This window comes from Molossus molossus, unplaced genomic scaffold (genome assembly GCF_014108415.1).
Source record: "Molossus molossus isolate mMolMol1 unplaced genomic scaffold, mMolMol1.p scaffold_m16_p_11, whole genome shotgun sequence".
In the NCBI taxonomy this organism is placed as follows: Eukaryota; Metazoa; Chordata; class Mammalia; order Chiroptera; family Molossidae; genus Molossus; species Molossus molossus.
In genome coordinates, this window is record NW_023425346.1 from 32,284,256 (window position 1) to 32,296,610 (window position 12,355).

General features: G+C 42.5%; 1 protein-coding gene across 1 annotated transcript in view; it reads left to right on the plus strand.

Moving 5' to 3' along the window:
- Positions 1 to 12,355, plus strand: part of KIF5C (kinesin family member 5C) — a 151,252-nt gene that overhangs the window by 107,911 nt on the left and 30,986 nt on the right. Inside the window, exons 14-16 of the mRNA XM_036254866.1 lie at positions 494 to 700; positions 3,857 to 4,003; positions 10,392 to 10,580. Of these exons, the coding sequence (XP_036110759.1) occupies positions 494 to 700; positions 3,857 to 4,003; positions 10,392 to 10,580 (543 nt within the window). The remainder of the gene's footprint in view (positions 1 to 493; positions 701 to 3,856; positions 4,004 to 10,391; positions 10,581 to 12,355) is intronic.

The following is a 12,355-nucleotide window of genomic DNA, read 5'->3' on the forward strand; positions in this document are numbered from 1 at the left end:
CGGGGTATATGCTTCTATATATCCATGAAGAATATTAAGAAAAATTGATGACTGCCCTTATATTCTGTGGTTGATTTTGAAATTGACCAGTTTATGATGTGAAATAATGATAATGCTAAAGAGTCATGTAAGTATTATTGTTCTCAGAAATGATTCCCCCATACTCTGTTAAACATGTGGGATGGATAGCCAGCTATGAAGTGTGGTGATTTTTGATGTGTAAGCAATTCGAGTTAACCCTAGATAGTTTGCAATGAAAATGAAGAAGGAAAAACAGAGAGAGAGAAAAGAAAGCAGAAAAAACAGATTTTTGAAATAACATGCTATTTGTAAATTGAGCATCTGGATATACAGTAGGGTTTCTAGTCATCCTGAGCTTTTCCAACTTGTTTTCTTGTATCTGTTTTTTAAAATTACTTTATTTTGGATACAAAACACAACATAAAAATGCAAACATTAGGTTCACCAGTTCTGTGCCATCTCATTTCCCCAGCTTTTAGCTTCCACCAGAAGAGACTATGAGAAGATCCAAGAGGAGTTGACACGGCTCCAGATTGAAAACGAGGCAGCCAAAGACGAGGTGAAAGAAGTTCTCCAGGCCCTGGAGGAGCTGGCTGTCAATTATGACCAGAAGTCGCAGGAAGTGGAGGACAAGACCAGGGCCAATGAGCAGCTGACAGATGAGCTGGCCCAGAAAACGGTTGGAACTTTTGTGCCTAGGGGGCGGGACTTCCTCAGTTGCCATTCCTGTACTATATCCATGGTTCTTGACAGACTGTATATGGGAAGGCAGTTGGCAGAATGGTTTTCAGTGTTAGACTTAGATGCATTCTCTGAAATCTTCCAAGGTTCGAAATGTTTTGTGTAAGTGACTTTTCATCCACTCATCCTAGAACTGTATAGTATAACTGTTTTATATTCAGGGAATTTAGAACATTAGCAGGGATGCCTTGTGGAATAGTCAAGAGAGTGCAGACTTTGGAGCCAGAAAAATCCTGGCTAAAATTTTTTTTAAATTTTACTGATTTTTATAGAGAGGAAGGGAGAAAGAGACAGAGAAAGAAAGAGAGAGGGAAGGAGAAATATTGACTTGAGAGAGAAACATCCATTGATTGCTTCTGGCACATGCCCTGACCAGGGATTGAACCCGCAACCTGCGCATGTGCCCTGACTGGGAATCAAACCTACTACCTTTTGGTGCACAGATGATGCTACAGCCAACTGAGCCACACCGGCCAGGGCCCTGGTTAAAATTCTGACTTTTCAACTATTAGACCTTAGTCGAAACATTTAAACGTCTTAAGTATTCGTTCCCTTATTTGTAAAATTGGCGAAAATAACATGCTTCTTTAAGTGTGTGAGAATTAGTGAACGTTTACATAAAGCACTTAGCATGGACCTGTACATTTTCTTTTTTTTTTTTTTTTTATCCTCACCCAAGGACATTTTTCCACTTTTTGCTCAGGTAGAGTGGGAGGGAGAGAGAGAAACATCGATGTGAAGGAACACATCGAGTGTCTGCCACCCGCACAACCAACCAGGGCCGGGGACAAACTGCAACCGAGGTATGCGCCCTTAGCAGGAACCGAACCCGGGTCTCTCAGGACCGCAGGCCGACGCTCTAACCGCTGAGCCAAACCGGCCAGGGCTGGACCTGTACATTTTCTAAGTAACAATAAGTAAGTCTCAAATTGTTAAGTCAGCAGGTGAGAGTGGGTGACCATGGAAGGCAGTGGACTTCCCTGTTCTTGTTCGTAGCCTCCTGAATGAAGTCCGTTACCCCCACAGTTTGTGTACTAGCCCTGGACTCAGCTGTCTCGGTTTGTTTGCTGTCCTGCTTTAAACCAGTGCTTCAGTCCACACGTTCTGGTTGTCAGCTTCGCCCAGTGAGCGATGCTGCGGGTTCTGCACACTGAGCTCGTGGCATCAGGGCCAGTGAGCACTGGGCAAGGTGGCTGGTGGTGGGAGGTGTCCTTTTGTCCTTTTCTACTTGGAAAATGGGTGGCGGGAAGCTGAATGGCTGTACCCAGCTGCCCCTGGCACCTAAGCTCAGTGGTCTGGTATCACGGGATTGTACCCAGACTGTTCTGTGGAAAACATCCAGTTCTCCCGGGCAAGGAGAAGTAGCAGATGGTGCAGGCGAGCTCTAAGCTGCTGACGGTAGAGCTGATGGGAAAGGCTCCGCGTTCCACACATCCAACTGCATGAAGGCAGGCTTTTTCATTTTAATTTTTTGCATTTATCTTCAGATAGAGTGGGAAGGAGAGAGTAAGGAAGAGAGAGAGGGAAAAATCGGCGTGAGAGAGACATATCGAGTGGCTGCCACCCGCACAACCCCAGCCAGGGCCAGGGACAAACTGCAACCGAGGTACATGCCCTTAGCGGGAAGCGAACCCGGGACTCTCTGGTTCGTAGGCCAACGCTCTAACCTCTGAGGAAAACCGACCAGGGCAGGCGGGCTTTTTAAATGACCTCCCTAGATCCTCTGGACTTAAAAAACGAAATGAAACCACAGTGGTAATGCCCAAACAAAAACAAAAACAGACAGAAAAACAGACTGGAAATCACTTAGGGAAGGAAGAGACTTAGATTTTCTCTGCTTATTATCTGCTATAGGGTTCCTTAACTAATCCTTGGTATTTGCTTCTCAAAACAGTGAAACATTTTCCATAAGACAGTTCTTATTTTCTGTCAAACCAAAGTATTGCTCTACTCATTTAGAGTACTATTTTTAGTAAGATCATTAAAAAGTACTCTAGTAAAATAATTGCATATGGAAGAACTGCAAAAGTGTCTTTGCATTAACCCCCATAGCTTCATAATTTAGGGGCATTATTTTTTTTTCGTCATTGGCTGAGTTAATATCAAGACACCCAAAGATGGCTGTTCTTTGGATTTTGAGAGTTTAGGTTAGTTAGTTAGTTTTACTTAGTTAAAAATATATGCCTTTTAATAGGGTAGACCTAGAGATGTGGAAGTAGGGTACAGACTGACAACCCTCAGGAGAGGGGGTGGTGGGGGGAGGGAAGAGATAAACCACAGAACTTATATGCAGGTATGCATAACCAATGGACACGGACAACAAAGCCGGGGACAGGATGGGGGGGATGGGGAGGGGGGTGTCAATGGGGTAAAAAAGGAGAAACATCTGTAACAAAAATAAAATAAAAATAAATAAATAAATAAAAATTAAAAAATATATATCTATATACCTTTTGGTAACGTACCTGAGGGATGGAAAAGATACGGGTTTGTTAATGTTGGACAATAAAATGGAGCTTTTGCTATAAATTCAGAAGCCTGATCTTGTTGAATTTGATTTATTTTGAAAAAATATGAAGAGTGTTCAATTCAGCTTCACTGTAAAGATTAGAATTTTTCTGAGTTTTCTAAACCCATTCATGTCCCTCTGGGCCTCCCAGACGGGAGTCAGATGGGAATTTGGAAGTGGTCCAGGGAGCAGGCTTGTTTGGAAGTGGGGACGGGGGTGCCTGAGGTATGTTTAGACCCCTGAGGACCTGAACCGACACAGAACATCTGGTAGGTAGGAAGATGTGATTACAGGTTATAAACCTAAGGGTTCCTCTGGGCTTTGTTTATTTTTAATAACTTATTTCACTAACCTGGAAATTGTCACCTGATACGTAGACATAACATATCAGGCCAAGACAAATTCCTCTTCTTGTTGAGGAACGCAGCGCTGTACTGCAGTTTGCCTTTAAAGAACCTTTGTGTTGAAATCTCATGAAATGGTAACTGAACTCCATCTTCCATTGTGTTGTTACTCACTGCAGTGCTGAGTGTAAAAAGTCGATGGGCAACCCTTTTACATTTGTTGTGGAAATGTATTTTTCAGACTACATTGACAACCACACAGAGAGAGCTGAGCCAGCTTCAAGAACTTAGCAACCACCAGAAAAAGAGAGCTACCGAGATCCTGAATTTGCTGCTGAAGGACCTGGGGGAGATAGGCGGAATCATCGGCACCAATGACGTGAAGACTGTAAGTCAGGCCTGTATTCTCTCCCCGCTGTCATTCTCTCATTCAGGGGTGAAGCTGAGCAAGCAGGGTCTCTGCTTTGTTCGGAGTACCAATGCGTGGCGCAGTGCTGTGTGTCCGCCGTGTGCTTGGTAATATTCCAATAAGAGTGATCAAAGGGCTGATGAATGACTAAGTGGGTCATTGTTTGGGTAGGGAGGAGGAGAAAAAATGTACCTTTCAAATATAGGAAATGTCTTCAAAGCTTGGTTGACTTTATGCAAATCGGTTTATTCCTCAAACTTACATGCCAGTGTTGCGGAAATTTGGAATTAGGTTAACCCACAGTTCTAGTCTCAGAATTGTGTTTCTCCTTTTCTATGAAAACCCAACCAATCAGTGTGAATAAGAAAAGCTTTAAGCTGGAAGTAATAGGATTCTAACAGTGGCTTATAAAACAAAGCCATATTTAATTATTCACATTATGAGAAATCTAGAATCTTGCTATTCGGGTTGTGATTTGCGTCACCTGGGAGCTTGTTGGGAAGATGGACTCTTTCAGGCCCACCTCAAACTTACGGAATCAGACTGCATTTTAACAAGATTCCTCAGGCCGTTCTTTTGCTTATTAAAGTTTTAGAAGCGAATTTTGGTTTGGCGTTGAAACAATGTCAAGGATCCAGGACTTTTCTTTGTTTCCTTTATGCTTTCTTTCCTCTGTCTGTTACTTTTTCATATCTGTAGGTTTTTGTCTCATGGTAGCAAAATAGCTGCCATAGCACCAGTCTTCACATCCTAACACAACTACATCCAAGACAGGATGGGCTGAAAAGGCAGCCAACTTTCTTCCAGGAGGGAACTGTATCCGCAAAGTCCTCTAGACAGCCCCTTATACTTCATTGGTCAGAAATGGGTTACATAGTTACCCCAAATTGCGAGGGAAGCTAGGAAAGCAGAGAAGTAGGATTTATCATTGGCTTAAGTCAACCATAAATAATTTCCTGGAGTTGTGCACATTGGTGCCATTAATGGCAAGGACCTAAGGTAAGGGGAAGAATGAGAATGGTATAAAGTTGTCCATGAGCTAGAAAGGGGGGTGGGGAAGAGAGAATAAATAGTTATCAGCCAAGAAAAATGAACAGCTTGCCACAATATAGAGATGCCATTTACAATAAGACACATTTTTAGAAATAGCTTTATTGATGTATAATTGATATAAAGTAAGTTGTATTTATTTAAGGTGTACAGTTTGAGAAGTTTTGACATATGTATATACTTGTGAAGCCATCACCACAGTAAGCTATAATGAATATACCCCCCCCCCCCCAAGTATATGCACTGTTTCTGGTCTCTCGATTTTGTTTCATTGATCTAATCTTTAGATCAACACACTGTTTTGATTACAGTTGCCTTATAGTAATGCAGCACCTTGTACAGAGCAGCCACTGATAGATGCGTGGATTTGACCAGGCTAGGGAATGGTGCTGTATTAATCAGCTTCTACCTCACAAGTCTCTAAACCAAAATCTTTGAATTTAGCCTTGCGACTTTTAAAAAGCTGAAGTCTACATTAGCTTGCTTTGTGGGAACACTCGGGTTTTGAGCTGGGATTGTACTAGAAAAGGCTCTCCAAATTACATTTCTAGAAAACGTAGAAAGCCCTTCTTCGATGGTATAACAGCTCTTGGCTTAGAATATATGATCTCTTGTAAACCTAATTATTCTTTCATTGAACCTCTATTGTAACTGAATATTTCATAAACCTTTATGAATGAATCTAATTTTAGCCTAGAATTCTCAGATACTATAGGATTAAGCCCATTAAGCTCCAGTTTGGGTGGCTTTTTATTTGAGGATGTAGAAGAATTTTTAGAAGCATACACTGGTGTTGAGCTATAAACTTCTGACGTTTGGGTGATTAAATATCCTTTGAAATAGGAAGGTGGAGTTGATTTATGGGAAGTTGGCACCTGCTGCTGATAACGATAAAGGAAGATATTTTTATGCTAAGTTCTAAAATAGAGCTGATGAAAAATGCTAATGAAATCAAGGAATGTCTGGGTGCTTCAGCGTTTAAAAAAAAAGTCCTTACCTTTGGGAATCTGAAGTACGACTGAGATTATTTTTAAATACTCAACTGGATGTTTTAAAGATATTTTTGGATTCCAGACATTGGATGCCCTCGTTAATTTCATTGATAACTAGTTAATTTCATTGATGACTCTCACTTGCAGAGCATCATATTCTTAATTATTTTGGTTTATTTTCCTTATAATTATGATTTAATTATTAGGACAACCATGAGAGCTAAAGGGAGGAGGGATAGGACTTTGGACAAATCACTTTACTTCTCTGGGCTTCATTTTCCTGATTTGTAAAACGACAAGGTGAACCCGATTACCTCAAAGGTTGTCAGCTCGAAATTACGTGATATACAGATATTGATTAGGTCTGTCGTATGGGCACAGATACTCCCCACCCCCAGCTTTTTTGAGATAAAATTGACACATAACATTGTATAATTTAAGGTGTACAATACCTTGATTTGATGCGTTTATATATATATATGTTGCAAAATAGCTGCCACCCTAGCATTAGCGACCACCTTCATCTGATCTCGTGGTTAGCATTTCTCTCCCGGTGAGCACACCGAAGGCCGGCTCTCTGAGCAGCATGTGAGGCCGTGTGCAGTGCTGTCTGCTGTCCTGTTCGTGCTGTGCATTTGCTCCCAAACTGGTTAACATTCTAGATGGACGTTTGTGCCCTTTGTCCAGTAACTGCCCCCCCCCCCCCCCGGTAACCACCACTGTACTCTGTTTCTCTGAGTTTGACATTTTTAGGTTTTCTAGATACCACATATAAGTGATACCATATTTGTCTTCCTCTGTCCGAATTATTTCACTTGAGGGGTAAACCCTGAAGGGCCATCCGTTTTGTTGCAAATGGCAGGATTTCCTTCTTTCTCATGTCTGAATAATTTTCCATTGTACACACACATCTCACACTCACACACACACACAGCTTTATCCACTTACCTGTTGACAGACACATAGGTTGCTTCCGTTTTTTGGCGATTGTGTGCAGTGCGGCAGTGGGAACACACATCTCTATGAGATTCTGATTTCACTTCCTTTGCTTACATACCCAGACGTAAGGTGGCGGGACTATATGGCAGTTCTGCTTTTAAGGAATTTTGTTTCTGGGGAAACCCCATGCTGTTTTCCATAGTAGCTGACCCAGTTTACATCCCCACCGACAGTGGACTAAAGTTCCCTTTTCTCCACAGCTCTGCCAACATTGGTTATCTCTTATCTTTTTTATGACAGCCATTCTAACAGGTGTGAGGTGCTATGTCATTGTGGTTTTCATTTGCATTTCCCTGATGATTTGTGATGTACCAGGTGACCATCTGTATATCTTTGGAAAAATGTTTGTTTAGATCCTCTGTCCATTTTTTAATCAGAGTGTTTGGATTTTGCTGTTGTGTTATATGAGTTCTTTATATATTTTGGATATTAGCCCCTTATAAGATATATGATTTGCACATATTTTCTCCCATCCCATAGGTTGCATTTTCATTTTGTTGATGGTTTCTTTTGCTGTGCAGGAACTTTTTGGTTTGATGAAGTCCCTCTTATTATAGATACTCTCCTTATTGTTAGGACTGCTCAGTTGATACAATTATTCTGATCTAAGAAAATGAGCAAATCCAGGAAGCTTTATTTATTTATTTTTTTGGTGTCCCATGAGGTCCCTCCCGGTCATGCTGTGGTGTGAGGGAGGCATGGCTGTTGGCGTCTCCTCAGCCATCGATTCCAGAATACCACAGGCCCGCTCCGCCCGGAAACAGAAGAACCCATAGTTCTCCAGCTCGATCATGTCTTGAAACAGTCCGGGCAATATTTTGTTTAGCCAACAAAACGATGAGACCAGCTAATGACAAGATGAGCCTGGTGTTGACTTTGTCAGGTTTATTCATGAACTTCCTCTTTTCATGAGATTTCCAGGAATCCAACCACAAACTAATAGAATAGAGGTAGAGTAAATGAAATGAATGGGTTAGCTGCTTAATTTTCCTTTGACCCACACTGACTTCTAGTCTCATTGTGACTTTTGTGTCTCAGGATGTCAACGATCACCTTACTTACCTTTACTTGGCCTAGGAATGGCACCTTGCTCAGCCCGTCCATGCTCCTGGGGGGGGGGGGGGGGGACTCTTCCTCTCTAGGCAGAATAGAGGGGCAGGCAGCATCTGTCTTCCCACGTGAACAGCCTTTTTTCCGGATTAGTGATTTGTCGTAGATCACAGTCTAGGGTGTAGTGCTGGAGCCATCGTCAGACCCAGGGGAGAGTTATAAATAACATCTCAGCAGCACACTCTGATTCTTCTGTTTGAAGTAACAGGGTACTAGAATTACTGAAAACTTTCAACTTACATGACAAAAGATATGAATTCTTAAGGGGCAGAAACCTCACTCATAGTTACAATCATTTGTTGACATACTGTTTTTGTTTTGTTTTTTGTTTTTTTTCCCATCAAGCATGGGTCAAATCTCTGTTCAGATCTCCAAGGAAAAGAGTAGGCTTCAGAGGTTCTGGTTCTAGTTTGGGAGAATCAATATCATTTAGGAGGAAGCCCGTTATTATATATGCATTTTTTACTCTCCCCAATTCACATGGGATCTGAGCATAAAGTAGAAAGTGTCTTGTCTAAGGACAGACCTGGAGCAGAGGAGGGGTTTGTCTCTTTCCAAGATGTCCTACCTGTTGGTTCAGTGATGTTTATCTACCAGAGCTGTGTAGGTTGTAAATTCCACATAGAAGATATGGATGTTCCCTTACCTTTCTACAGAACCCGGACAGTATGCAGGGCATACCCGGTCAGGCTAAAGAGTGAGTTTCTTATCTCTCTTCCACATTTGACCAATCACAAAGGCAGAAGAACAATAAAAAAAAAATTAAAGATTGCAAGCGAGAATTCTCTTACTCATCTCCATGCAACGGGATTATAAAAAGAGTATGTAAGGAGGAGTGGTGTTGGTAGAGAAATTGTTGGCAGTTAGAAATATAACGGGCGTAAGCAAGAACCTCCATTAAATTAAAGTGGAGTCAAAGGTTGATATGTGTAGATTTTCTCACTGTTAATATAGATCCTGAGTTGTGTTGATTGACACTGATTTAACCAGTGCTGTTATGGAATTCTTAGGGGAAGGTTGACACCATGTTATAGATGCTTAGCGTGCTGTCTAATTTGTGTACTTCCTATCTGCTACCAATGTTCAGGGTTGATACACAATTCCATATTCCTAACTCTTAAATGTTTACTGAAACAAGAGTCATATGAATGACGACAATAGTGACAAAAGTGGGCTGTTAAAATGTACTGTGCAACATTAAAAATACAGTTGGAATCCTTGTCTTAAAACCAACTGAAGCCTCTATTTATGGGCTGGGTTCTGGACTGAGGTGCTAGGGTGCCCTCTGCTGGTTAGACAGAATATGCACACAGTTACTTTGTTCATTTGGAAAACTGCCCTTCAAGAAACATGACTGTATGTCAGCAAATGGGTTTCTGTCCCAAGTATCTTGTATCAATTTTTGTTTCCAGCAGAGCTCTGAAACTTAGAAACCAAATATGAGATCATGCAGGAATGCTGCTGTCAGACTCTTCTCTCCTAAAGGTGGATTTAGACTGTTATTCTCAGGTGATCTTAAATAAGAAGATAGATTCCTGTCTGCTTGGAAGGGGCAGGCATGTAGAGGGCGAGGAAACGTCACCTGGTAGTAATGACAAGTCGTGCACAAGCATCTTCATCTAGAGGGGCTGTAGGTAATGGCACATCTTATTCATTAGATTGTTTTGTTGCCTAATTGAGGACTATATAGAAGATCCTTTTGTTCCAACCCTTAGTTGTAGAAACATATTCAAGCCATTAGACTGTTTTTCTCTCTGAATAGCAGATGATAGAGAATGTAATTGCAGTTCTGATTGGAGTTCTTCTAGGGGCTCAGAGTCACCTTTAGGAACCCTGGGCCTCTGCTGGTCTAGAAATATCAGGTAAAGACACTGAATGGACCAGCTCTTCAAACTTATCTCTTGTTATAACCGTCAGTGTCTTTTTCTCTTGATAATATCTCTTTTGTCCTGCAAATCCATTGTTAAGAAAAACCTGGTTAATTGAGGGTTACATTTAGTAGAGGTTTTTAATTGAAAGTTTCACCTGAGGTTTCTAAGACCTTGAGGTTGAACATATAGCACTTTTTAGGATCATTTTTAGCTTGTGGTCCTACAAGTAGGGATTCTTAAACAGGAACCAACAGGCATCTTGAGGACCCCTGGACGGGTTTCAGGGGCCCCATGAACCTGTGGGAATTATAGGCGGTAGGCGAACGTGTCCCCTCCTGTGCTCAGTTGGCAGATGTGAACGGTGTCATCGAGGAGGAGTTCACCATGGCCCGTCTGTGCATCAGCAAGATGAAGTCGGAGGTCAAGTCCCTGGTGAACCGCAGCAAGCAGCTGGAGAGCGCCCAGATAGACTCCAACAGGAAGATGAATGCCAGCGAGCGGGAGCTGGCCGCCTGCCAGCTGCTCATATCCCAGGTGGGTCCCACCTTTCTTCTTCTTCACACCCTGTTCTCGAAACCGGCCTCCTCCGTGCTCTTGCTGGGGCTGATGTGCGTGATGGGGTGTGGATGAGCTTTGCTTTGTAGTACTTGTCCATGGCCTCCCCGGGCAGTGACGGCCCAGGCTTCTTGTTAACCGCGGCTAGATTTTGTTGTGTGAGTTACTTGAATCATCTTTGGTCCCTTTTTAAAGGATGTGCCTATATACCTCTATCTGGCTATCTGTGGATAAGTAGGTAGGTAGGTAGGTGGGTAGATAAAATGGATAAGATTGGGTGGAATCTAAAACTTCTATCAGCTAAGGCAATATTCCGTCTTCTTTTCATCTCTATCATGAGACCAACTGAATGGCTGAAACAGAAGCCGCCACCGCCAGCACCGTTATTAGTGACGTTTCGCTGAGTGTGTACAGTGTGCGTGCGCTGTGCTGAGCACCTCATATGCATGATCTCGCTTGATCTTTAAAAATATTCTGGTCGGCAGGTATTATTATTGTTTCTGTTTTTCTGATGAGGAAACAGAGACCTATAATGATTAAATAAAGCGTCCAAACTCATGGAGCCAATGAAAGCAGAGCGGGGACTCGGACCAAAGTGTACGTGAACCCAAAGCCGCGGAGGCGTTTCCCAGCTCCCAGCACATTTCCCTCGCTCAGTGAATGCGCTGTTCTTCCCCTTGGACTGGTATTTTCATTTGAGCAAGGTGGTTTCAGAAAAGGGCCTAGTTTCTGGTCTGCCACTGTTGTCTGAGCCTGGTGTTTGGGGCTCGGGGCTTCTGTGAGTGGTCTGGTGTGCGCTGCCTCTGCCTTATACAGGCATTAAAACAGCTGAAGTCATTCGGGGGAAACAGACGCATGTCGGCATGAGCAGTGCATCAAGTAACACGGAGAGACAGACAGACAGACAGACACATACGACACATACCTCGTTCAGCTGTGCTTTCAGATGTAGTGACGGCATGCAGTCACAGAACATCTCCAGCCTCCTTGTCTGCCACCATCTAATCTAGAGATGCATTTAGAACATCAAGGTTCCATTTTATAACTAACATAATAAGCAACAATGTATTAAAACGATTGTTCCGTGCCAGTGTATGATAATGAAATTTATATACATTGTTGGCCAGAGTATGATTTGGTTAGTCCTTTTGGAAAGCACCTTGGGAATCAAAATGTAAATGAAAAATGTAAGTGTACTTTGGTGCAGTCATTTCACGTATGGTATTTTTCATTGGTGACAAAAATGAAAAAAATTCATTTTATATAGTATTATCATTTCCTGACTAAAAATGTTAAACACTTATATGGGAGATGTTGAACACAATATTGCTGACATTATGACAAAATAAACTATCTACAGATCACGTAGAAGTTCAGTGCTCTAAGAAAATGCTGGGGTCTGAGTGATAAGGGGTGTAGCCAGGTCCACGTTGGGGAGGGATGGGGCGGAGCTTACCAGGGAGAGGCAAGTGTGAAATGCAAAGTCCGTGAGATAGGAGTTGGTGAGTGTGAGAGACAGTAAAAGAAAAGCCATGATATTTGGTTTATAAAGATGCAATTCAGAGGTGTGGGTTCAAAGAGTGAAGCCCTCAGCCCCAGACATTTTCCCGCCCCCCCTCTCTCCAGCACACTCTTCTCTGTGAGGAGGAAAGCGGCCTGGGTTTTGGTGTCTCACTGACGTGCGTGGGGAGGAGGGGCATGGCCATGAGGGCTGTCTGTGGGGAATGAAGCAGAGAAACACACGGCAGAAACGG